At 50.7% G+C, this 26901-nt stretch overlaps 2 protein-coding genes across 2 annotated transcripts in view; one reads left to right on the forward strand and one right to left on the reverse strand.

Annotated features, from left to right (window-relative positions):
• cog5 (component of oligomeric golgi complex 5) overlaps positions 1–26901 on the reverse strand; it is a 126193-nt gene that overhangs the window by 83758 nt on the left and 15534 nt on the right. The gene's annotated exons all lie outside the window — the stretch shown is intronic.
• On the forward strand, positions 20551–26713 carry gpr22a (G protein-coupled receptor 22a). The gene is made up of 3 exons (XM_061252401.1): positions 20551–20939; positions 22153–23198; positions 24444–26713. Exon 3 carries the CDS (start codon positions 24448–24450, stop codon positions 25744–25746), a length of 1299 nt encoding a protein of 432 aa, XP_061108385.1. The 5' UTR covers positions 20551–20939; positions 22153–23198; positions 24444–24447; the 3' UTR covers positions 25747–26713.

Genomic DNA, 26901 nt, shown 5'->3' on the forward strand with positions numbered 1-26901 from the left:
AATGACCCTGCTCTTTGACCGGTGGGATTCCTGACTCTGCTCCAGAGGGTAAACCCTCTGATTAATCACTCTCATTAGATCCTCGTTAAGAGAGGGGGATCCAGGGGTAAAACCGCATGATTGGTTGGAGGGGCTTTGCGGGAGAATCGATGAGGAAAGTTCCCACCAAACAACAACTACATCAAAGTAGCAACATCTGAGCCGACTGCTGAAAATGCCCAGAAAGCTTGAGCAAGATACAGGGGGAGGGAGCAGGAGAAAAAGTGAGTGAGTGAGAGAAACAGAGGGAGAGAATGAAGGATGTTTACCCCTCTGTCTTGAGGCCTCATTAATTCAGTTATCTGCAGTGAGGTTCAGCAAGCGCCTGCCTCTGTTTCACAGCCAGACAACAAGGTCAAATGCCTGGCACACGCTACGCTCAGAATTTATTGTGTGTCTGCCAATCCGCAACCACTTCCCCAGTCACATGGTCAGTCTGAGGGCCTGGGCGGGTCCGGACCCGACCACCTTCAAACCAAGGCTTTATACTTCATCCAATAACAAACCCGAGGCACCGGTTATTTAGTCTGTGGGTGACTGCAATGATTTTTGGGAGATATTTCGCATTTAAAAAACTTTTCAATTGAATGTTAAACTTCAGCATCCATTGACTCAAACACAGCCACTCCAGTTAACAAAAAGTAACACGCACCAACAAACTGCCTTCAAACGGAGCTCAGTGGTATAATAGTGTCACTATAATTTTTTGATATATCAGGCAATCAACTGATTAGAAAAAAATTCCAAATAATAACCAACCAAACCAGCCTCATGGTCATGACATAAAACCTGACCCGACCAGAACCTCACATCCTGTCGGGTTTGGGTCTGGTAGCCAGACCTTAGCTTAGCCACATCCTGTATCGTTACTCTGCTATATACTTTCCTCCCCAAGTGCCACTGACATGTCCATTAATGTGTGTGCGTCACTCACAGACACCCATTAACACTCTAAGCAGAATTCATCCATCGTCTCTCTATTTCTCTCTTGTCATGAAGCTGGAGGGACTGGAGCTGTACTCCATAACAGAAGTATGCGACCCACTTTGGGAAAGACACGGTTGTTGCTAGAAGCAGTGTTAGTGGAGAAAAGCTTGCGTCTAGACTGAGCATTAACACAAATGCCCCATTGCAGTAATGGGCACACGCATGCTGTAGGAGTTTTGGAAGAGACATTAAACTGATGTGCTGAATCACTCCGGCTATTAAAGAGTGGATGTGTTCTAAGGAGAATGGTGTTCCCCTGGTTCCACGTCAAATTCCCGCTCGGAGAATTATAGGCCAGATTCGTCTGCCATATAAATCCCTCTCTCCGCACCTCTGCCGGTGTGTGGTGAGCATCTTCCTGATGAGTACCCGGAGCAGTCTCCCGACACAGATCCGTGTGAAAATCTAACTGCTGTCTTTGTGTGTGCAAACAAACTTCTCACGGGACCTCCGCAGTCACGTTCGGGCTCTATCTGTTTTGTTTGAGGCCAGTCTCCCACCGTTTGAAATTCTTGGAAATGGGTGATAAAAGATGGATTTGTTCATTATACTTCCTGTCGAACAAATCCAATAATAAACACCTCATGCGTCAGATACTCGCTGAGGTCCCAACAGTTCCTGAGCTCTTCTGCACACACTACCCACTGTGTATCTAAAGGAAAAGGTGGTAATAACAAGGAAAATAAAGGAATTCAGCAACAATACCTCTCTTTACTTTGTGAAAAACACTTTTCGAACAGCACCATTACAAACAGGACAAGACCACTAAATAATCCAGGTGCAGGGAGAAAAGTCAATACATGGCCTGCAGCTTCGAGCATAAAACTGCTCTTCTTCTGAAAAATCACAGACTCACAATTACCAGACCCTCTCTGCCTGCAAAATGAGAAATCCATGTATACACTAGGGGGAGACGTACTGGTAACGACATCTCCAATTAAAACACAAGCCTCCCTGTGACGGACAGCACTTTGACTACAGATAGGCTAATTCCTCTGCATGCTTGAGCCCGTTCCCTTCGCCCCGTTGGGCAGGGGTTTGAGGGGACGTTTGCGGGAACGCCGTACCCTGTCCTGGTTTTGTCCGCGTGCGGACCGTGAGGACCAGGCCGGTACATTAACTGGGGAGGCGTAAATCCCGAACAGACCCGCGTTCAGCTCAGAAGAGCTCTCTCTCCTCACAGGGAGGGAAAAGGACACAAGCAGGCCTGCTGATAAGGGAAGGGAGAGAGCAGGAGGAGGAGAAATGGAGAGGGGGAGTGAGGGATACAGAAGAAGGGGAAAGATAACAGAAGGAGGCTGAGGAAGAGAAGCAGGTGACTAGGGGAAACTCAGTGAGTCCCAGCCTGGGAGGGGGGGGGGGGGGGGAAAGCTTTTCAGAAAATTGACTGCGGCTGAATAAAAAGGATACACCGCGTCCCCAGTGATACAGCAGGGAGAGAAAAAGAAATACATATACCAGACGTTCCTGAAGGCACGGTTTAAGAGGAGGAAACGCATTGGCGGTTTCTCCAAAAAGGAGCCGGAATGGCGCTGTGGAAGGCAGGGGCCAGTGAAAGGATGGACGGGAGGGGTTGCCTCGATCCGTAAGACGACACCGACTGCTGACGCTGCGGTCACGACACCCGTCTCTCTGCTAAACGGCCGAGACAAGAAATCCAGCTATTGGAAGGAGCCAGGCAGAAAGCAGACCCTCGTCAAGTGGGTTACAGGAAACGGGGGGGGGGGGGCAGGCGTAGATAGTGTTTAAGGAACTGGGACATCTCCCAGGTGGTCGGATCCAACTGTCCCCCTGAGCCAGACAATCTGCGGTAAATACTGCATGTCAAACTAACTGCTTTATATGTGAGAAAAAAAACGAAACGAAAAGAGATGATGTAATGGTTGTGATGCACCCTTTCAGCGTTCATCGCTGCCGTTAATAGTATGTAATGCATCTCCCTTTCTAAGTGCTGTCAGACAAACAGAACCAAATTTCCCACAAGCCCCATTACGGAGCCCCACCTATGCATGAATGAGTTCTTTCTGATTCAAAACAATAAAAAAACAGAAGAAAATAAAATAAAATTGCACAGAAAAGGAGGGTGCTTTCAGATTAAACGGCAGAAAAGAACAAAGGCATCAAACAAAATATGACATGCAGTAGACTTTCCCAGGAAGAAAAACAACTAGAGGAAGGGAATGGATAGGCATCAGTACCCTGGGTAGGTGGACTGCTCAAATCACCCAAAGAAGGTTCTGGGGTCATTGCCTGACCGAGCTGTAGGCAACAGGGCCCCCACTGGAGGAATGAACACCATTCTCTCTCTCTGTGTCCAGCTGCTTCCATTCACAGACTGTACAGAGATGCAAGGGTGTTTGCCTCCAGCACAGACTGGATAGCAAGTGATCTTAGAAGGCTGGAGGCTCAATGCACAGCTGAGTCATACCAAGGACCTTAACTGTGATTCCATTCACAGCATCTTTCCTTGAAAATAGCTGACAGGAAAGTGAGACTTCATAGGCGATGATGTGGGTGATCCTACCACATTCTTTCAATCGCATGAACCAATAATATGCTCCACAGCTGCATATTACGATTGGTCCAAACCAGCTGTTCTTTGATAGCCCCTGATTGCCCACCCTCAGTCCCCAATCGCTACTTGCTGACTCCGCAGCAAAAGTGATGGATTGTGGGTAATGGCCCAAGCAGCAGGCTTGCTCCTGGCTCAGGGGTAACTGCATATCAAATCACTTCTCATCGTGAAAAACGGATCGAGAGCTACCTCGGATCGTCCAGGCCCCAGATGGATAGCCAGAGGTGGGGGACAGACAGAAGGAGGCCAGTGGGGGTATCGCGCTCTACGATCTCTCAGTGAAAGATGACAATGCAGGATGGCAATCGTCTGAAGACACGGTTTCATTATGTGGTGTGAGGAGGAGCGCGGGGTCCCTGGCTATAATGACTGGACCGGGGGCCATTAGCGGCGTGGTGCGGACGTTTCCCTGACAGGGCGAGGGTGCGTCTCCGCCGCTTCCGATGACTAATTGCTTCCCGACTCCTTCGCCTTCCATCCGAACGTGGCACAGGGGTGTCGGGGACCTCACCTTTTTACGCGAGGCGCGATGTTTGAATTATTCGGAGCGCGTCTGTCAATCGATGAAATGAACACACGGCGGCCATTGCGAGCCTGGCAAAGCAACACTCGGGCTCGCCTTAATTGGCAGGTACTGGAGTGAGGGATACAGGTGTCTGACAGCGTCTGTGACGCCAGCGCTGTCATCGCTGGCTGCCGCGCAGCCCGCCATTTCAGCGGAAAGGGGAGGGAGGCCCGCACTCACCAGGCAGGCTACTTCAGAGCACACAGTTCTGTTAGTGACATCACGCATGTCAACAAGGGAACGATAAAATCAACAAGACATTAGGATTTATTAATCGTATTGAACCGGCACAGCTAATTATAAAACAGTCTCCCTCTCGCTCGCACGCACACACACTCACTCAGTCATGCAAACGCACACACTCTGGATAATGAGAGAGCAGTCCTCGGAGGCAATGAGAGAGAGCAGTCTGCACTCAGCCTCATCCATCAAACCCTGTTGGCTCATCGATACTGCACAAGCTCCTAAAACATATACACAGTCACAGTCAAACCTGATGGGACCAAATTCAATTTTACTCGGCTGTAATAGTCTCTTCTTTACAGTCCTGTTAACTGACTGTGGTCTCAGAAGCAAAGATGGGGCTAGAGATTGGACAGACTCCAACACGCATTGTAAATGCGCTCATAGTGGCTAATTAAACGTATCGTCCTCCGGGTGAGTGTGGCGTATTATGACAGTCTGTCATAACAAGTCAAAGTTGAAGTGTAAGACCAGTGTGGTGTGTGCGTTCGTGCGCATGCATGCGTGTTTCAGTGTGTGTGCACCCAGGGATGTAAGTGGTCACCCACTTCCTGTTTCCTGTCCATTTTTCCTCAGCATACAAAGCTATATTTTCCCAAGGGCAAATATAGCAACAAGTCAACTGTGTGAGATCTAATCCCAAATCAGATGTGCGTGTGTATGTGACCGTACTATAAATGCGTGCCTGTGTGTGTATGCATGTCTGTGTGTTTGTGTGTGCCTGCATGTGTGCAGGTGTGTGTGTGTATGCGCACCAAGGTGTGTGTGTGTATGAGGTCCAGTCCCCAGTGAACACAGCTGCTGAATGGAGACACAGAGGCGCTGGTGTGTGTGAGGTTAGAGCAGAGAGGCGCTGGTGTGTGTGAGGTTAGATCAGAGAGGCTAGTGTGGGTGTGTGTGTGTGTGTGTGTGAGGTTACAGCAGAGAGGCTGGTGTGTGTGTGTGTGTGTGTGAGGTTGGAGTAGAGAGGCTGGTGTGTGTGTGTGTGTGTGTGTGTGTGTGTGTGTGTGTGTGAGGATAGAGCAGAGAGAATGGGGTGTGTGAGGTTAGAGCAGAGAGGCGCTGGTGTGTGTGTGTGTGTGTGTGTGTGTGTGTGTGTGTGAGAGGTTAGAGCAGAGAGGCGCTGGGTGTGTGTGAGGTTAGAGCAGAGAGGCTGGTGTGTGTGTGAGTGTGTGTGTGTTTGTGTGTGTGTGTGTGAGGTTAGAGCAGAGAGGCGCTGGGTGTGTGTGAGGTTAGAGCAGAGAGGCTGGTGTGTGTGTGTGTGTGTGTGTGTGTGTGTGTGTGTGTGAGGTTAGAGCAGAGAGAATGGGGTGTGTGAGGTTAGAGCAGAGACGCGCTGGTGTGTGTGTGTGTGTGTGTGTGTGTGTGTGTGTGTGTGAGGTTAGAGCAGAGAGGCGCTGGGTGTGTGTGTGTGTGTGTGTGTGAGGTTGGAGCAGAGAGGCTGGTGTGTGTGAGGTTAGAGCAGAGAGGCTGGGGTGTGTGAGGTTAGAGCAGAGAGGCGCTGGTGTGTGTGTGTGTGAGGTTAGAGCAGAGAGAATGGAGTGTGTGAGGTTAGAGCAGAGAGGCGCTGGTGTGTGTGTGTGTGTGTGTGTGTGTTTGTGTGTGTGTGTGTGTGTGTGTGTAAAGGTTAGAGCAGAGAGGCTGGTGTGTGTGAGGTTAGAGCAGAGAGGCTGGGGTGTGTGTGTGTGTGTGTGTGTGAGGTTAGAGCAGAGAGGATCCTGACAGCACTGGGCCGTGGCAGCACCATGGGCCGCAGTGAGGCAGATGACAGGGAGACCAATGGGGCCGCCGCACAGGGCCCTTCCGGAAGCTTCCGAGCTGATCCGATCAGGATGGCAGGGCGTTTCTGGGGCCTCCGGGGACTGACAGGGGGGCGTGACCGGCACTTCCTCCAACCACTTCCTCCAATCGCAGGCCTTGAATGTGACCTCTGCGCCTCCGGACAAGGCAGCGTTGATGAGGCTGACTCTCACTGTAAACCCTTTTAACTTGTGATTAATTTGCTGGGCTCAGGACCGAGTTTCTGAGTTTGGGAGCAGTGCACTTGGGCACGACCTTGAGAGCGGTGCGCACCCCAGAGGCATGAACAGGTGGGAAAGAAGCAGGGCGGCCGGTATTTGGCCTGCGTTCATTCAATTAAGCAGGAAGCTGGCCCAGAAAGCACTCCTGATGCAAGGGGATGGTGATACACAGTACATGAACACAAGACTTTCATCTTTTTACAGACGGGCACTTTCAATAACGAGCGAACGTGAGCGAATCAATTAGAGCGAGTTAGTGAAATAAAAGCCGGGATGGGAAGCACTGCCTCTGTCACTGTGATACACAGTGGAGGATGAGCGAGCGGTCTTTATTTCAGCACATCAAAGCGTATGGAGTGCTGCCTGGGAGCTCACGTGCAGCCGTTTCCATAGCTCCCCTCCTTCACAGTCTATTAGTCCATCCGTGAATGCTTAAGCTTCAAATTCTGAAGTCACTGAACAAAAATTTCCATCGGAACACATACAAGACATGCAGGAGAAGGCAATATATTGTATTGTAATGTGCAGTGCAGAGTAAAACTACAGCGTGGTGCAATGTCGAGTACGGTGTAATAAAGTGAGGTAATGTAGTGTAGTCGAGTGTAATGTAATGTAGAGTAGTGGGTGTAATGGAAAATAGGGTGGTGTAATGTGTAATATAGTGTGTATAATATAGTATATAATGTGTGTATAATACAGTGTGGTGTGGTGTGGTGTAATATAGTGTGGTATAATGCAATGTCGTGCAGTCGAGTGTAATGCAATGTGGAGTAGCAGGTGTAATGTCATAAGAGTGTGTTGTAATGTTAATCCCCCAAACCCTGAGCATCTGCCCACAACTTTTGGACTCTGTGAGCACACTGCTGCAGCTGAAAAGTGACCATGACCTTGTGTGCCGTGACCGTGTGTGCCGTAACCGTGTGTGCCATGACCGTGTGTGTCATGACCGTGTGTGCCGTGACCGTGTGCCATGACCGTGTGTGCCATGACCGTGTGTGTCATGACCGTGTGTGCCGTGACCGTGTGCCATGACCGTGTGCCATGACCGTGTGTGGCGGCCGCTAAGCTTGGTGCAGGGTGTCACCTACCTTTGGCAACCCAAACAGGGGTACCTCCTATCAACCGAAAGATGAGTACCTCCTACATTTAACCCAAAGATGAGTACCTCCTACATTTAACCCAAAGGTGAGTACCTTCTACATTTAACCCAAAGATGAGTACCTCCTACATTTAACCCAAAGATGAGTACCTTCCACATTTAACCCAAAGATGAGCACCTTCTACATTTAACCAAAACATGAGCACCTTCTACATTTAACAAAAAGTACCTGACTGGGCAATCACCCAACAACCCCCCTCTCCAAACGTAATACAATGTAGTTGTGCACTCGGAAATAAAGTATGCTTGATTAATAAGCATCAGATCAAATCCGGCATGAAATCTATCTGCAAGGAAAACAAATTCAGGCTGTGGCCAATTAGAAGGAAGCTGGTAATTGAGGCAGGAGAGGAACGCGGTCGTCTCTGTCAGTCAGTCGCACTCCACGTCTCACGGATAGGGAAAGGGGAAGTATCCCGAGATGTGATGTTTTTGTGGTTGTGGCTAAATGTGCAATCTAAATTCACCCCTGCGAGCCCCCAGCTCAGTGCTTTTAACAGTGTGTGAAATTCATTTTCTGTCATATAACGGACAACCACACCGGCACTGCGGCCTGTGTGGTTTCAATTTCGAGAAGATATCAGAAGAAAACAAGCGTCATCCATCGCTAGAAACGCCAGACATAGCCGCTTACGCTTAAAAGGAGGGGAAACTGTGTCTAATTTCACTGTGCAATTCAACTGCTGTCCTGTTGGCTCATATTTGCTGTAGGTGTGTTAATGACGCCGTTGCAAAAACACTGGAGCAATTTTAAGAAGCCAATTTCTCCTCAGACATCAGGGCCCATCATTGTTATGTATGATGTGGTCTGCCTTCCTAAAGTCAAGACAGGAAATGAGGCAACTGAAATCCTGGATGAAGAGCAGTATCTAGGCAGTGCAGAGCCTTGTGAGACACAGACACTTGAATAACAGGCATGATAAATGCTGTGCTTGTGTGTATAAAAACCGTACCTGACTTCTACAGGAGAGAATGTGTAACGACCAAAAAACACAGATGTTGTTCAGGGCTAGTAATAAGCCTGCAGAATGACAGCAATCCGTGAGTGAGCATAACCTGAATTTGAAGAGAGTGAAATTGTGCCTTATGACACGGAAGACATCGAAATGTGTAAGGCAAGTGAGATATGCCATGAGGCTGTTACGGTAAGTAAGAGTTGCTGAGAGACAGGTGTGTGAGATCGACAAAGAGATGCGTTTATGGACTGCAGAGTGAGATTTAGAGAGAGAAACCTGAGAGTGTGAAACAAATTGACACTCACACAGGAGACAAGCAAGCAGAGCTACCTGGACTGATAAGACAGACCCACAAGAGAGAGGGAGAGAGAACTACAGACAGACACAGACAGACAGACAGACAGACAGAGACCGATAGAGTGAGAGAAAGAGAGTGCATAGACAGAGAGATTGGAGAGAGAAGACAGTAGGAGAGTGAGAAATAAAGAGTGAGAGAATGAGGAGAGAAAAGGAGAGAGAGAAAGACAGACAGAGAGAGAGAGAGCACATCTCTGCGACAGTCTCCCACCTGGCTCACAAGCTGTGTAAATGCACTCACATGCCCAAACCCTGGCTTCAAGCACAGATCTGAGAGAATAAAAACAAAGGGAAACAGAAGGAACATGGGGCCCCCAGTCGATGTGTTCCAACCACAGGGGAGCCCTGTGACCAGAAAGACCCCAGGACATGTCCCCTGGCCCCTGCCTAAAAGACACAAAGCCTGCTGTCTCCTCTGGGGCGATCTCTTCACACAGCTGCCTGTTGTGTGGTCTAAGAACCACACAGCTCAGCGGTCACAGACACAACAGGAGCTGAGAGAAGTGTTTCCTTTTTTCTCCGGCCAATCAATACGTCCGCACACAAAAAATATTGAACAGTTTAGTCACTTAGCAGATGCTTGAAGTTAAAGCGTGAGCCACATGCTACACAAATGGCACTATAAACTAGAGAAAGCATTGCTCATATAACTTCCACTGTCAAGGTGCATCCCTCCAGACCAAGATAAAAGGAGACATTTTTTCTTAAAGTGACACTGAAATGAGGTGTTTTTAGAAGTATGTGGAGGACGGTGAGTGACTCTGCCTTTCTGAGTGTTTGGGAAGGTCGTTCCCCCACCGGGGGACGGGGGCGGAGAGAAGCGGGGGCTGGCGGCAGTGGGGGACAGCCAGCTGGCGGGACGATGCTTAACAGAGGGCTCTGGCGGGAGTGAGCGCTGTAGCCATTGTCTGAAGGCAGCAAGGGGCAGCTCCGCTCTGTGAGTGGTTCCTACTGAATACAGCCAGCCTGCGGAAGCTTGCTAAGGGTGTTCAGAAACGCTGTGGCAAGTGTGAGTATAGGCAGGGTGAAGAACGGGCTGGCACAAGCATTCTGGACCACTCACTGCAGTTAGCTGGTAAATCAGCCAACAAGGCCTTACAATCGTCTGGACAAACAATTACAAGTGTTCGGCAGGTAGCTGTTGGGATGTTGGGAAGAACCATATATATTTACAATCACTTAGCATGTACGTATTAATTGGTTTGTTTGAAAGGGGCAAGCACAGAGAACATTGACAATTGCAAATGTACTTTGCACGTGTTTTAGCCATAGCTAAAGTGAATACATTAATATACTATTATATTAATACATAAGCACCATCACTGGAGGCATAGGCTACAAACTATCGATAATTACTGAGGAAAAAAAGCCGTCTCTTTCTTTTTGTTTCCCAGAGAGAGGCTGAAAGCAAGCCTCCCATGGCTCGACAGCGGCATTCCTCAAAGGCACAAAGCACCTGGAAGTGAAGAACGGGCAGCAGACCCAAACATTTATTCCAATACACAAATCAGGGGCTGCTCGGCTGCGGTGTAACCAGCAGGGTCAGCCCAAAGCAGGCACTCGCTCGCAGTGACACCCCGGGAATCGATGGGTCTGGAACCATAACACAGGGGGAGCTCCTACTGTATCACTGCACTGCACTCGCCGTTTCTGCTATAAACAAAAGAGCAGGCTTTACTCTCGTCAATTAAACATCCTGACACAAACAAGCGAAGCTCGCCTCCCCGTGAGGTCCCAGAACATTCCTCCAGTGGACTGTATGGACTGGATTCAGGGCAGAGACTCGTGTTTTTAGCTTGGCGCTCACGGTGCTTAAGATGCTAGAAGGCAGAAGTTCCCCTATAACCGACTTAACACTTAACCCCCCTCAGATTAGAGGGGCAAAGTGGCGGGATTGAAAAGGCAGCTGTAGACGCACACAGAGATGGACTGAAAGTCATGCCTAAACGCACACGGAGAGGTGGACTGAAAGGCATGCCCAAACGCACACAGAGAGGTGGACTGAGAGAGCCGCAAGCAGGCATGTGCACCGGCCCTTGTCCTCCTCTCAAATCCCCCTCTCCTTCATTCTTCTTGCGTCATCCTTGCTTGCTTCACTCCCCAAAACCGTCTGCATCCTGCCCCTTCACCTTCCCCTCTTCAGTCTTCCTCTCCCTCTCTCATCCTTTCTTCCGCACCCCCTTGCTGGAGCCTCTCTGTGTGAAGTGGTGTCTGTGTGAGCCCGGGGCGGTCACACAGGGCTCTGCAGGGAGCAGGACCCCCCAGCCCCCCCCCCCCCCCTCAGGCTCCTGGACGGGCGCCAGGTCGTCACCTCTGGCTGAGAGAGCATCTGCTCCTGCACTCGCCTGGGAAACTGACCGTACATTTGACCACACACACACACACACACACACAGGCTTGCATAGACATACATGCACACATGTACGTACATGCATACACACGCACACATGCACACACACTCATACAAACACAAACAGGCATGCACACACACACACACACACACACACTGCCTGACCATCTGCCAGAAGCCTGTCAAACAGCAGTGCAGACAGGAACTGAACCGCTCTCCCTCCTGCGACACCCAGAGAAATGCCAGCCAAGCCCACAGCGGCAGCAGCAGGAAGAGGCTCCTGTACCTAAGTCCTTCCATCCTCCCCGTCATTTACACTTCATCAGCTTAGTGTAAACACAAACTCGCCAGAATATTCCGGATGGGAATAGTCCCAAATGCCTCCTTCTTTCATATTATATTTTACTTTACTTTTCTGTAAATACAACTTTTAAACAACAAATTCTAAATAACGTTTTTTCAGTGTGGAATACCCCATTACATTTGCAGAAGGTCCCATTACTCTACACCCATCCCCCAAAACAGACGCCGGCGGAATAATTTGGCTTCAGCCTCTCTCATTAAATGAGTGTTTCTGTTTTTCAGGGATAGACTCAGTCAGGATGCCATTCTGGTTTGTGGGCTGCATCACAACACAGACGAGACACGAATGAACCAACATCTTTCTGCAATATTAATATCTGTAAGCGTGACAGGTTTAGAAACAGATGTTTCGTTATCTGTGCATGGATTAAGGTCCAGTCTTCGGCACCCAGAGCAGTTTCAGACACGCAGTTGAGGAGAACTTAGCCTACATAGAGGAATCCACGGGGGCTGCTAAACACCATACAGTTTCATTTTATTTACACAAGTATCACTTAATGACTGTGGATTCAGTCATATATTTTCCACTATGTAGGGCCAGGAGAAAAAACAATGATACTTTGGCAGTGATGACCCTGGGATACACTTGAGTTTCTTGCCCAAAAGGGGAAAACTGTGTCTGGAATACAAATATCAAAACACGAAAGTAAGGCAGCACACAGGGCTTTCGGTTATTCTTGTTGCCCTCAATATTTCAAGCATACAGAGGAACAAGACTTCCTCCAACTATTCTGCATCTATCGAACCCAGCAAAGTCTTTATCCTCCACCTCCTTCCTGAAAATGCTCTCTTTTCTTCTGTATGCAGGATTCAATAGAAAAAGATGCAAAGACACACAACTGAACTAGCCTGCAGTTTCTGAAGTTTAGTGTATCATCTTCTGCGCCAGGTTACAATATGACCTGGCAGTGTTTCCCTGTTCCAGACACAAAACAGAAAGCAGAACAGGATTTTGGATGCAAGTGCTCAATATTTGTGGGTTCTTGGCAGCAACATTTTTCAGCAAACTAATGAGCTGACTTCAGTGACCTTCTCTGTCTCTGTCTTCTCTGAACTGGGGTTCTGGGTTTTGGGTGCTGCAGTTGCATGTTGGGAACTGTAGTTCACAATGGACACACTCCACGGCAGGCAGCAAACAGACAGACATTTTGCCAAACCCTGAGACTCCGGAGGGAAAGCCGCATACCTCTATCTACAGCCAAGGGATACATCAGAAAGGCAAAGGGTTTGCAGGCTTAAAGGCTGTAACTCAACAAGACCACCAGAAGAGAGGGTACAAAAACACAGCATAATCTGCTTTGGCAGTGGAAACAGCAGGTAGCGTCAATAAACCCCTCTGAAGCACACAGGACGACATTAAGAGCTCTTTGTCTCTGCTGGGCAGTGTGAACCCAATGGTCTGTGCAGGCTTTGTGGGGCCTGTTCTCCTGTGAGGGGATCTCCCCTCCATTGTGTCTCTCCGTTGTATGGACAGATAAAGATTTGTTTTGAAGTCAGTTGGCTGGGAGTGGGAAGGTCAGTGTTGCCAGGGGATTAGGGCAGAGACATGCTGGCAGTCCAAACATGCCCAGAGCCGCTGAGGGGGCACAGCAGTTTATTTAAGCGCTGTGGGGTTTAGAGACACCACCAACACTACAGTCCCCCGCTAAATCCTCCTTGCCACTACGGTTCAAAATGAGGGGCACGTGGTATTGTCTTTAAAAACCATTTCCAGACCTCCCATCCCCATATGTTATGGTTTCTGTAACTATTTATTATCAAGTATTTATTTGAGTTTGATTCCAGACGAGACCCAAGGAGCCTCAAACCTCGGTGTAGTGTGACAGGATGGCGGGTGACAGTTGGAGAGCCCTCCCCTGTCCCTCGTCCCCTCCTGTTTTAGATATCCTAACAGCTCCGTGGTCCCTGCGGACGGTTCCTCGCTTTCCCACGCCTTCTCGCCGCTCTCTGACACTGCGAACGTAAACAGGAAGTCCCGCGCTTCCGATGAGCGGGTGGAAAACCGCGCCGGCCTCGATCGGCGAGAGCAGCGTTCCCAGACGGCATCTCGGCCTGTGGCGGGAGGGGGACGTGCCGAGAGCTTTGGGACACCGCGGTGCTTTTATTTTGGTACTTTTTGCCGTGCCTATGACCATCCGCATCACAGAACGGGGTCAATACGAGAAGTCACTGAAACGGGGAGGAGGAGCGGGGTGGTTGGCCTGTTTAAAAACAGAGCAGGAAAAGCATAAAATCCATTGTTCTCATTGCAAATTACCGCCTTGCTGATAAAAGCCTCCTTGGCAGCTATAACCTACAGTAAACCCACTACTAACAGGCCTGAGTAAATTGCAAGCTGGCGATAAAACGGCGGTACGAAACGGGAATACATCAGGGCGGATTAAAAGAGGACGTGACAGTCATGTTCACCCGCGCTCGTGCAGGAATGCGATGACATCACAGCTGAGCCGTACCACCCGCGGTGTGTTAGTGCGACCCCTCCCAGCCGCTCTGACCTTGTCAAAGCCCGGCTGCTCGCCGCAGTGTGTTTAAGCAGCCGCTGCAGTTTAAGCAGCCATTCTTCACGGCTGACACAACCCGCTGCACGCTGGCTGCAGAACGCTGCGAGTGTTGAGACCTCCTTGTCAGCCGAGCGAGCGTAAAACTGATTAGTAGGGAACACGGTGACTAATGCCTTAATGTTGGCCCTCTCTGTTTCTACCCGCAGTCTTAAAGTTGGAAACAAATATGCACGCACCTGTAAATCTGCATCTCCTTATCAGCAGGGGCCCCTCTATCTACATCCTCTACAAACAATATGCCTGCTTCTGCACAGCTGCATCTTTTAAAAATCACACACCCGATATGATACACCCTTTACAGTGAAACCCGTCAGCCATTACATTCATTATAAATGCCATCTCTCTCAGTATACAGCCACGCACTTTATCAATAGCTTGTTTCTTACAATACCCAGCTGCACCTTGTAGCCATAGCATGCCTGTTACAGCAGCCAGCTATGCGTTTTAATCAACCGGATGTCCATTACATTATCCACCGATACTTTAGAATAATGGTGGGTCTGATGGAAGCAAGCTGCAGCAACCCTAAGGGAAACAGACATTTAGTGCAGGTTCTGGTTAGAAGGAGAACAGCAAATTTAGCAAAACTGTGGCTATTATCATGATGAACAACATGATCCTACTGAACAGTGCGTGTGTATGGGCCTGATTTACGAAGACCCTTATCATGTGCAAATCCTTTCACCGCACGCAAAAGCAATAACATGACCAATGACTGGTGATTCATTTGAACCAATCACTGGATGTGTTATTCATTATGTGTGTGCCAAGTGGCGTTGCATAAGCTAAAGGTCGCAGTGAATCAGACCCTATATACGGTCTACATTGTGTGAGCTTCGTAACGTATTCGTATGTAATGAAGCTCACATAATCAGTTTTGTGTCAGAGTGCCTGATATGCTTTAATCCCCATTAACATGTGTTAGGGTATTGGACATCCTTGTATCCTCCTTAATGTGTGGTGTAGTGCTTGATATCCTTGTATACTCCTTAATCTGTGTCGAGGTATACTGATATCCTTGTATACCCCTTAATCTGTATTGGGGTATACTGATATCCTCGTATCCACTTTCATGTGTGTCGGGGAATATTGATATCCTGGTATCCCCTTAGTCTGTACTGGGGCATATTGATATCCTTGTATCCTCTTTAATGTGTGTCGGGGCATATTGATATCCTTGTATCCCCTGTAGTTGAGTGTGCCGGTCAGAGTGAGCACCCCCACAGAGAACAGCTGTTCCGGAGTCCGGAGGGACAGAGCGCTGGAGTTGTTCCCAGGTCACAGCGAGGCATGCTGGGCCGGTCTCCGGTCCACACGCGAAGGGACCCGCACAGGCACGGGGAACGTGACCAATCGCAGCTCTCCCAGTGTCACACGGCAGCCCCTGCCCCCTCCCCCTCCCCCTACGCTTAATCTCCCTGCCGAAGCCACTCCATGTACCTCATCCGTCTCCAAGAGCGTGTGTAAACAAGAGGCCGTCCAATGAGCTTGCATACTGCGCAGGATGTCAGATGATCAAATCAAATCAAATCAATTAATTCACGAATGATTCCCGACTGCTTCGGTATGGAGAAGATGGAGCGGCCTGATATTCTCTGGCAGCGCCGGCGTGCTCGATCAATCGTTTATGACTTATTTATTCCCCGATCGCCGGGGAGAGCCGCGAGGGAGCGGGGGGCTCCGCCCACGGCTCCTTACGAGCCGCCATCGGTGTGCTGCGGTCCGCGATTTTAACACGCCGCCGCGCTCCGTGACCCGCCCACACGCAGGCACCTACGCTGAAACGCGCGCTCGTGCCCACCCATGATCACAGACAGACGCGCAGAGTCTGTAAAACGAGTGCGAGTGAGGCGTTCCGCAGAACAGAGAGCTGAAGACAGATATTATGATGTATGCGCAGTGGGACACTGGGCCGCGGACTGCGGCCAAGAAGGAGTAGTGTGAATCCTGACAGCAAGAGAAGGAGAGGAAGAGAGGGAGGGGAGGAGAGAGAGAGAGAGAGAGTGGGAGGGAGGTAAGGAGAGAGAAAGAGGGTAGGAGGGAATGATATACAGAGAGGGAAAAGGAGGAGATATAGGGAATGGCGAGGGAGAGAGAAAAGGGGAGGATAAAGAGAGGACCTGAGAGAAAGAGAGGGAGAGAAAGAAGGAGAGTGAGGGAAAGGAAGAGAGGGAAGGAGATGATAGAGAGAGGACCTGAGGGAAAAGGGAGGGAGAGAAAGAAGGAGACAGTGAGGGAAAGAGAGAGAGAGGGAGCTGTAAAGATGGCAGTAGAGTATACGTGACGGTGAGCCACACGGCCCTACGATGCTCCATCGCAGCAGGATGGTAATGAGGTCACTGTCACTCCAATACGGACACCAGAAACACACTGTGCCACCCGACTGCTATGCCGGAAGACCTGACTGCAGTCCTGCACTGTAAACGGCACTGTAAAAGGAAATGGAAAATAGAACCAAAATGGAGGCCAAAAAGATAGGAGGTATAGAAGATATAAATGTTTCCACAAGTCAAACCTGGGTCAATTATGCTTCGTTATGAAGGAAGTCACCGGTCACTGGTCTTCCTCATGGTGAAGATGACCTGAGCCACAGCCCCCCATGGCTGCACACAGCTTAGCTTACAGCTGCAGATGTTAAAATGGCGCAGATGATCGGTGAGTGCAGTGAAGGCAGAAACGCTGGCTTCCGGCTTAATGTAGAGCTAGATACTATTTAGTTTTTAGGTAAACTAAGCATTAGGTACTGGCCTGTTCTCACGGTTATGTTATGTCTTGTCATGGTATGATATGTCAGGCTCAGGCGGCAGCTGACCATGAACGTAAGTGGTAAAGGCGGTTATTGGCAAGGACGGTTCAGGGGCAGGGGGTCCCAAGTGAGAGTGGCTCCATTGGAGATGGTGATTGAATTCTCTGTAATCATTCGCCCGACCCCTCCAGTTCTCATTCCCGCGCATTGACCTGCCTGGGTCAGGCTGATCATCAGAGATTTAACTCACTTCTCTGTGTGTGATTGTGAGGTTTGAGCGTTTGTGTGTGTGTGTGTGTGTGTGTGTGTACAGGCAATGCGTTTACATGAGCGTATGTATGCATGACACTATTTCTATCCACACAGTCACGGTTGTTATCAGAAGTGTTAGTGAACATGAATTAACGAGCCTGCGAGGCAGACAGCCAAAACCTGCCTGGAGTGGGCGGTGCTTCACCTGACAACACCCCTTTACCGGCAACCCTCAACAAGCCCCTCAGTCACACCAAATGACCTCCAGGAGGGCACCACAAGGGAGCTCCTTCATTAACGTTCCCCACCCCTCTCTCCCCTGAGCCAGACCTCGGTTGTCACGGTTCCGCCTCCTCTCAACCCCCGATGCTGTGGAGTGTGGCGTGATTTAAATAGAAACAGACCACTTGAATATTTCAAACTAACAGCTCCATTTAGCGCACGACCTCGGAGCGCTAACTCAGAGCGATCGCGCGCCTTCCATCAGAAGGCGGGAGAGTGTTTGCGTTTTTCTCTGAGCGTTCCGGGCGGAAGACGACGAAAACAAAGGCTCAGCCCTGGCTTCCGGATGCCCTCTTTCCTTCACACACCAGTCCTAGAGACCACATTTAAACCACATGGAAACCCAGCATAACACAAAATGTCCTCACAACACTGGTGCCATGTCATGCCAATGTTATGACACTGACAACACATTTCACTATCATTGTGAGAACATTTTAGCATGTTAGCTGGGAATGAAACCTGCGAGAACAACCTGCTGGAGCACACACCTGCCTGCCCTGCCCAAAAAGAGAGGGATGAAAGGAGAGAAAAAGAGAGACATGGGGACAAAGAGAGGAGAGGTAGAGAACAGAGAGTGAAAGGGAGAGGGGAACAGGAGAAGAAAGAAAAGGCTGAGACAGAGAGAAGAAAAAAGCACCAATATCAGACCGCGGAGTCTGGGGACGCAGAAAACAGGCCTGAAATATTAATGCCCGCATGAAATATTAAACCGCATTCTCCACCGAACGCCGCCAAGTTTGGAGCGCAGTCCATCCTTCACCGCTCCCCCCCACTTTAAAAACGGGACAGGGCTCTGAGACAGGTCCGTCCATTGAAGGCTGTCGCATCCTCTGCAGTTGAATTCCCGGGAAGGGGGGGGGGGGTGGCACACCTCCAGGCTCCGACAGATGACAAACTGTAGCCGTCGGAGTTAATGTGATAATCCGGCGAGGTGATTAGGCGATGAGGGCCGTGTCTTCCCTGCGACGGGGACGGTGATTCTATGCGGGGGAAAGCGCTGAGGAGACGCACAGAGATGGGCAGGGCATCCGGACGAAGGCCTGTCAGACGCCGCTCTGTGGACACATGCGAAACCAAACGTCTGCTGCTCCAAGACTGGGGGCTGCTTGGGTTGCCATGACAGCATGATGGTACGGATCGTCCAACAGGTATGTCACGCACACGTAGGCGCACACGTGTGCATGAGCACGCACATCCACAACACACTCGCATACATACATTATCTAACCGGTATGAACACGTGCACACACACTCATATACAAACAAGTAGTGAAGCAAAACATTGAAAAACAAGGTAAATGAGGTGTTTTTAACTAAGGGAGCAGCTCTCAATTTAAAAGAACACTTGGGGTCTAAAATGGTCTCTGCTGTTCTCCTGTGTGATCTCTAAACCAGTTCCTGGGTGAGTGATTTTACCGACTGTTTAGCGATAGACATCAGATCCATCCATCCAATCTGATATCAGCTTTGACACAAAAAAATAATATATATAGATATGACCAGCACAGACACACAAACACACCACAATGCTAAAGGGACACTGAGCCAGACAAGATGTATTTACGTCTTAACAACAGTTTAATTAAAGAGCTGCAATAACTCACTGCATAATGACCTGTCCATATACAACTGCTGTAGCTCATCTTTTCATGATGCATGGCCCTGTGTGCTTTTACCTGCCCAAGATATACATAATGCATGTTACAAGCACAACAAAAGCACTACTGTGGGTAGAGGTTAGAAGATAGAGAGTAACAGAGGACACATCAGGGATGAGGCAAGGAGATGTAAAACATGAGATACCGTACAAGCACAGAACCTGCTCTCTCATTAGCATTAGCATTAGCATTAGCATACACACTGTGCCGCAAGCCAGAGGCACAACTGAGTCCCACGGTCCTGGAAGTCACCTCTAGACCCGGGTCACAATACCAGTAACGTTAATACTGTCCTGTATCATGAAGAATGTTCACCTCTGCGGTGATGCATCCTAATAAACAGTTTTTTTTTGCTATGTGAGATGAGATCCAATCCCCTCCTTTGTCACCTTAGTGTCCAGCAAGTAGATTCAATTAAAGAAACCCAGAGGCAGAACACATTAGCAGTACGACAACAGCAGTTTAAGGCATTTTTTTGTAAGAGCTGAAGCAATGACCCCCCCCCCCAGCCCCCCAACCCCCCCGGCCCCTACACCTGACAGGGCTCCTGGGGGCCCCAGCAAAGAGCGGTAGTCAGACCTGCGCCTGCCCCCTGGCCCTGATTACACATGCCAAATGAGGCAAACAAGAACGAATGGCCGACGCCCGCTGCCCCTGTAATCCGACAGGGAAACGTAATTAAAACTATCAATCAGACGGTCTCTCCCTCTCCCTCTCTCTTGCTTTCTCCCTCCCTCTCTCTCTTTTCTGCATGAAAGAAAACATCTCACTCAGCCCCCCCACCCTCCCCTCCCCTCTTAGTCAAATCCCTATTTTTTCCTCTCACCACCATAGGGAAACATTTCTATTTTCACCGCACTCATTGGCATTAATATTTCACGCACATGTCCAACAGTAGTACTGCCGTGTTTTTGTTGTTTTTTTTTTTTGTTTTTTTTTTTTGCATGCGCGGCTCTTTGCACTTCCTGCCGCTCTCTAATTGCACCCGTGTCCTCAAGCTGCTGCGGGACCCTGCGTTACCGTGGCGCCCAGCCCTGGGACCCCGCTTTACCGCGGCGCTAAAACCCGCAAAGCGTGTCGGATCCCTCTGTGTGTGGAGAGAGAGAGAGAGAGAGAGAGAGAGAGAGAGAGAGAGAGAAATGACAGCTGGGAGAAGACCGGGACTGAACAAAGGAGCTACCGCTGTGGTGAGGAAAGGGTTAAGCCTATTACAGGAGACCAATCAGGGCAGGGGAGAGCACTGCAAACCTCTGCAGTGAGAGAGAGAGAGAGAGAGAGAGAGAGAGAGGGGAGAGGGAGAGGGAGAGGGAGAGAGAGAGCGTGTGTGTGTTTGAGGGGGGGGTGGAGAGAGAGAGAGCCAGTGAGAGTGAGTGAGAGAGAGAGCAAGCCTGTGAGTGGGGGGGGGAGCGTGTGTGAGAGCGAGAGGGGAGAGAGAGAGAGCCAGTGAGAGTGAGCGAGGGAGAGAAGCAGGGGAACTGAAGCGAGGAGGAGAGTGTGAGAGAGAGAGGAGGAGCGGCAGAGCAGGACTGTCAGTTTCTTCCGTGGTGCTTTTCCGCCGGACGCTGTGACCACAGGGGCGCCTGCTGTTTCGGATAGCTGGGGAGCGAGGGACTGCTGGAGAAGTGCCTGTCATCCACGACGCGAAGGTCCTTCAGCTCAGCCTGGGAGCCCGAGACACCCTGGCTCCCTGTCGAAAAGCTCCTGGAGACTGCCACAAACGGGGGGGGGGGTGGGGTGCACACAGGTAGATCTGGATGCTGAGAGGCCGGAGACCAGGCAACGCTGGACAACTTCCGAGCCCCCGAGGCATCTCTCCCGAAAGGTAACTGTCCTCTCCGTGTTGTCGGCAGGGAACTCTGGAGTGCAAGCTCGCGCTCCTACGAGCAGTTTGGGGAACGCTACGCGGTGCAAAGCCAAGCGTCGCCACCGCTCAGCAACAGCCTGCTCACTGAGCCGAGAGCCGAGAGCGTGTGTGGAGCACACGCTCGTCTAGCGCCGTTAGCATTAATTAGGCGTGCTACACACAGGTGTGCCACGTACGCCCGGGCTGCTTAATGCGTCCACACAACCTGTGTCTGCTTTTAGCAGGCTACAAGTAGCTGCTTTGAGTACAGTATGTGTGCTAAAGGCAACAAAATGTTCCCCCTTTATTGCTCTTGCTGCGGCTTACTCCTGATTTATCCGCAATTCACTTGTGTTTCGATTAGGAAAGAGCTCGGCAGAATGGGCTTTGATGCTTCAAGGAAGGCTTTTCAAAGATTTATCAGCACTGTGTTAGTTCGCTGTCCTCCACTGGTATCAACACCTTCGCTTAGCACCACGCAGGAGGTGGCGGGGGAGGGAGGGTAGGGAGTGTAGGGGCTGCAGAACAGTCTCTGTGCCAACGTGTTGCCTGGTGATAAACTCTCATCAACGGGTTGTAGGCTATCAGGGATGTTCTGGAGTATCGCGTTTCACTGGCTGTGTAAAACGGCATCAGGAAAGCAGGTTGCTCCAGCAGGGGGATTGGCCTCCTGCCCTTTGACCTCACCCTGTGCATGACCCGCCCTATCCCGTTCCACCCTGTCCTAGTCCACGGGACTTCCTGGGTGGACCTACTGGGGTCACGTTTGCTTGTGCTTCCTGCGAGCAGTTTGGGCTCAGGCCTAATTTGCCTGAGAAACCCGAGCCGTGCAGGTGGCAGGAGGGGAGCGCGAGGCTCATTACTGAATTCAGAGAAACAGACGGGACACAGGAGCACACGCTGTCCTTACAGTGAGTCCTTCTCGCTGGGTTGACAGGTAATCCTGGACGGCATTTCCCTTTTGGGGCCGTAAGAGTGGGGTGGACAGCATTCAGGGCAGCTGTCAACAGGCCTCACTGTCCTGGCCTTAACCCTTCATGGTTTGAGGTCACAAAAGTCATCAGAATGTTCTGGACTGAACATTCTACTGCCGATGCAACAATCACTAACTGGTAACTGAAAACCGACTTTGGGAAAACATTCCAAAAAGGGTTAACTAACACCCCCCCATCTCTGTCCTTTTCTTCTGCAGGATGCGCAGGGCACTGTGACTGCGAGATGGACCAGCGCTGGATAACGTGGTCTGTGGCCTGGCTCGCCTGCTCCATCTGTGACCAGCGTGTGATTCATAGCGCCCCCTGCAGGGTGCTGGGCTAACGGATCTGCTATTATTTCCACTTCATCGGGATGACCTTCCACTGAGACCTCTGTGTGCGGGCGCAAACACACATACAGATTTGCTTGCTCGACCTGGTCCTGCCTGCTACAGGTCTCTGCCCGTACTCGGTTGTGGATTGTGTGATTTACACTCGACGGCGGATTTCCCCCGGAGCGGACGATGGACCCAGTTAAGCCGAGGGAAGGCGACAGCGCGAGAGAGAGAAGGGTCTTCCATTAGAGAGGGGCCCTCAGAGGACCGGAGTGCGGGCGCTCTCTCTCTCGCCAAACCCCCGTCCTCACAAATGCAAATCGCTTCCATTTAGCGTTCGCGGCGAGCGCACCGACAGAGGACGACGGGACCCGTGTTCCCCTACGAACCCGTGAGGCGGGAGATGTGAGGACAAAAAAAAAAAAAGGAGGGGGGTTATAAAAGAAAAAAAGACCCGTGGATACTACAATGCGCGTTTCCCGCGCGTCCTCCGTGAGTTTTACAGATCCGCAGCGGCTCGGCCGGCTGGGAGTACGGAGCGTTCGTAAACAGGAGATGGCTCGGACAGTTTATTCCTGATTTGCTCGTCCGTCCAGCAGCAGCCAAAACAGAAGAGGGGGAGGGAGCTCGGGAGTGCTCGCTGCCAGGGCTGCCTCCGAAAGTGGAGGCGTTCCAGGCACTGCCTCTCATCTAGCGGAGCGAGGCGAGGCGCGGGGGCCAGCTAGCCGACTCGAGCCGGAGGGGCATTGGAGGAAGGGAGGGAGGAACGGCGGTGGGCGGAATACAGGAGGGCGTGCTGGCAGAGCAGGAGTGGAGATACGGGGGTACGGACAGAATGCTGGGATCCAATGACAGTCTCTCTGGAGCAGGCAGCCGCGGCACTGCCCCACTGACAGACTCCTGAGGCCCGGTCAGTGCTCGGGGGAAGGGTAAGTCCAGCGCCGAGCAAGGGGGCAGGGGGGGAAGGAGGGAGGTAGGGGTAGAGGGTAATTACTCGCTGCAGGCACACTACTAGGGCCCCGTTCTTCACATCTTACATCTCCCAGTGCACCTCCTGCTCCTGTGTGACCTTCACATGACAACCTCTTTCTCTACTGGTTTAATGCAGAGCCTTTCATCAGCTATACCTTCTCAGGCTTAATAGAGCATCTCAAATCCGCTGCCCCTCCTCAAACGTCATCTATTATATGAAATCTGCAGCACCTCCTCCAACTCTCCATCTAGTTTCTCCCACCTGCTGCATTTCCCGCTCTACACATATTGCAGAACTTCCTGCCCCATCTACACATCTGTAGACCTTACTCAGCATCTGCCATCTGCTCAGTCTCCTCTTCTGCACCCAATAGCTACCCTGTACGTCCCCATCAACACCTTAACCACCATCTCCCATTTTCTGCACCTCATCCTCTCCTTCTCTCCCCATGATTAGGCCTGTTGCCTCCCCCACAACCAAGCCCACCGCCCTATCACTGCTTTTTTTCTGAAGGGCAGTTACAATGCTGACGTGCAGAAATATCACACAAGACTTCCCACTGCAGAGAAAGTTCCACATGAGCAATGCAAAGAGCAATCTGGAGCACTGTGTTTACCAATTTATCCATGATTATCACTCAAATTGTAATTCTTTGTGTTATTACAAAGGCGGCTAAAAATATCATTTTCTTGCATTGGATATTTCAAACACACTCCCATTTAGTTTAATTTGGGCCTGAAACATTGTGTAAAAACTACAACCTTAAAACAACCCCAGTTTGGCTGCTAGAGATACATTTTTGGTAGAGGCAGAATGGTACTATATAAGCATAGATATTATTTTCCTTGAGGGTACTCGATCTTTCATGGCAGCTGAAATATTGTTGAAAGTTTTGCATCTGCCCTGTGGCCAGAATGCAAATAAACATGATCCAATAAGCAACACAAAGGATGCCTTGTATTTCTTCCTCTCAGCCTACAGAAAAGTTCCAAAGTTGCACATTTTAAAAAATCCTACATAAAAAATAAAAAAACACATAACACATCTTCCTAGCATTTTTTATTTTATTTCCCTGTGGAAAAGGCTTCTTGCAATTCTGCCCCTCAAAAAACAAAGGCAAGACTGCTTGAGATTGACATACGAGCATGACTGGTATGCCTGAGACCGCCAAAACTGACCTCCCTGTCCTCTCTCCCCGCAGGATAATGCATATCCCCCCCGTGCCTGCAGAAGAAGTCACCATGAGCAACGTCACCGTCCGTGACAACACCGAGTCCATCAGCCGTGCCATGGAGGCCGCGGCGCCCTACCCCGTCAGCTTCCAGGTGTCCCTGACGGGCTTCCTGATGCTGGAAATCGTCCTGGGCCTGAGTAGCAACCTGACCGTGCTGGTGCTCTACTGCATGAAGTCCAACCTCATCAACTCCGTCAGCAACGTGGTCACCATGAACCTGCACGTGCTGGACGTCATCGTGTGCGTGTGCTGCATCCCGCTCACCATCGTCATCATCCTGCTCTCGCTGGAGGGCAACACCGCCCTCGTCTGCTGCTTCCACGAGGCATGCGTCTCCTTCGCCAGCGTGGCCACGGCCGCCAACGTGCTGGCCATCACCCTCGACCGCTACGACATCTCCGTCAAGCCCGCCAACCGCGTGCTGACCATGGGGCGGGCCGTGGTGCTTCTGGGCGCCATTTGGGTGCTCTCGTTCTTCAGCTTCCTGGTGCCCTTCATGGAGGTGGGCTTCTTCAGCCAGGAGCACTCCGACCAGAACCAGACGGCCGCAGCCGTGGTGGCCCACACCAACGAGTACTACACGGAGCTGGGCCTCTACTACCACCTGCTGGCCCAGATCCCCATCTTCTTCCTCACCGCCGTAGTCATGCTCATCACCTACTCCAAGATCCTCCAGGCGCTCAACATCCGCATCGGCACCCGCTTCCACAACAGCCAGAAGAAGAAGGCGCGCAAGAAAAAGACCATCTCCATGACGACTCAGCAGGAGGCCACAGACGCCTCGCAGAGCAGCGGCGGGGGGAGGAACCCGATGCTGGGCATGCGCACGTCCGTGTCGGTCATCATCGCCCTGCGGCGGGCGGTCAAGAGGCACCGCGAGCGGCGGGAGAGGCAGAAGAGGGTCTTCCGCATGTCGCTGCTCATCATCTCCACCTTCCTGCTCTGCTGGACGCCCATCACCGTGCTCAACACGGTCATCCTGACCGTGGGCCCCAGCGACCTCATGGTCAAGCTGCGGCTGGGCTTCCTGGTCATGGCGTACGGGACCACCATCTTCCACCCGCTGCTCTACGCCTTCACCAGGCAGAAGTTCCAGAAGGTTCTGAAGAGCAAAATGAAGAAGAGGGTGGTGTCCATCGTGGAGGCCGACCCCCTGCCCAACAACACAGTCATCCACAACTCCTGGATCGACCCCAAAAGGAACAAAAAGGTGACTTTCGAGGAGAGCGAACTGAGACAGAAATGCCTCTCCTCAGAAGACGTGGAATAAAGTGACTGACTACTTTCTGTTTCTCCGAGAGATTAAAAACATTTTAGGAAAAGAAACGATAAGAACACTGGAGCTAAAAGACCGATAATTCACATCAGGTACACACAAGACACATCAATAATGGAACCACTTGTCCAAAGCAGTTTGTGTGTAAATACGAGTGTATCAAATGTACAAAGTTACCAGAGTGGGATAATTTATTACTATTTATTGTGAAAACAAGAAGACAATAGGTTTCATAGGATGGCACAAAATATGCTGTACATATTGCATGGCTTTTTGTAACAGTATGCGTTGTGTATATACCTTAGATGTGTATATAATATATATGTACATAAAATAGACACCTAGGCACTATATATCTGTCCCTTTATAATAAATAGCCTAAAACAGGGAAATGCTCTGTGTTCCGTCAGCAGTTTTTCCCCTTGCTCTGCCCTGACCTCTCTCCCCTCTGCAGAGGGCCCAACAGCCCACACAGGCTAGATTGATTGCACCGTCCCCCATGCTCATGTTGGCATCTCGACGGACCCATGAATCAGAGCACGAGGATCTCCTCGGAGGCCTTGGGAGCACGTGCGCTCGAGGGGGCGAAAGGGTAGCGAAAACGCCCCCACTGGCAGGGACTCTTCAGCTAGGGCGCCCCGCCTGACTCCCGCTATGCCACCATAGTGGTGCGCTGATGTAGCTATCTCAGCGGTTGACATTTGTACAATACAGAACGGACAAGGCCTGTTTTATTTAAGACTCGCCCTGTCTTCCCAGTTGGCAGTGCTGGGGCTTACTTTAATAGGAGCCAGAGCACACGCCCGCCCCATAGCTGTCAGCGAGCGGTGGCTCCTGAAGAGGTCGACCAGCTCCTCGAAGGTGAAAAGTGGTCGCAGCATTCCGAGCGTTTGACCTTGTCGGCACGAAGGGGTGGTGTTTTTAATTATCAAGTGAATGCAATGCCCAATAAAGGACTAAGTCATGACCCTTGCCCTTCCCCACTACTGCTACAGCCTTCTCGATATATCAATATCCGCACAGCCCGTCAGACGCGAGAAGGTCGTACCTTTCTGGGAAAACCTGCGCAGTCATAGCCGCCGTATCCACGCAGAATAACAATGAGCGGCATCCGCTGAGCCCGTCTAGACTCCAGGGAGGGGGGCGGGG

The sequence above is a fragment of the Conger conger genome, chromosome 8 (genome assembly GCF_963514075.1).
Source record: "Conger conger chromosome 8, fConCon1.1, whole genome shotgun sequence".
Lineage (NCBI taxonomy): Eukaryota > Metazoa > Chordata > Actinopteri > Anguilliformes > Congridae > Conger > Conger conger.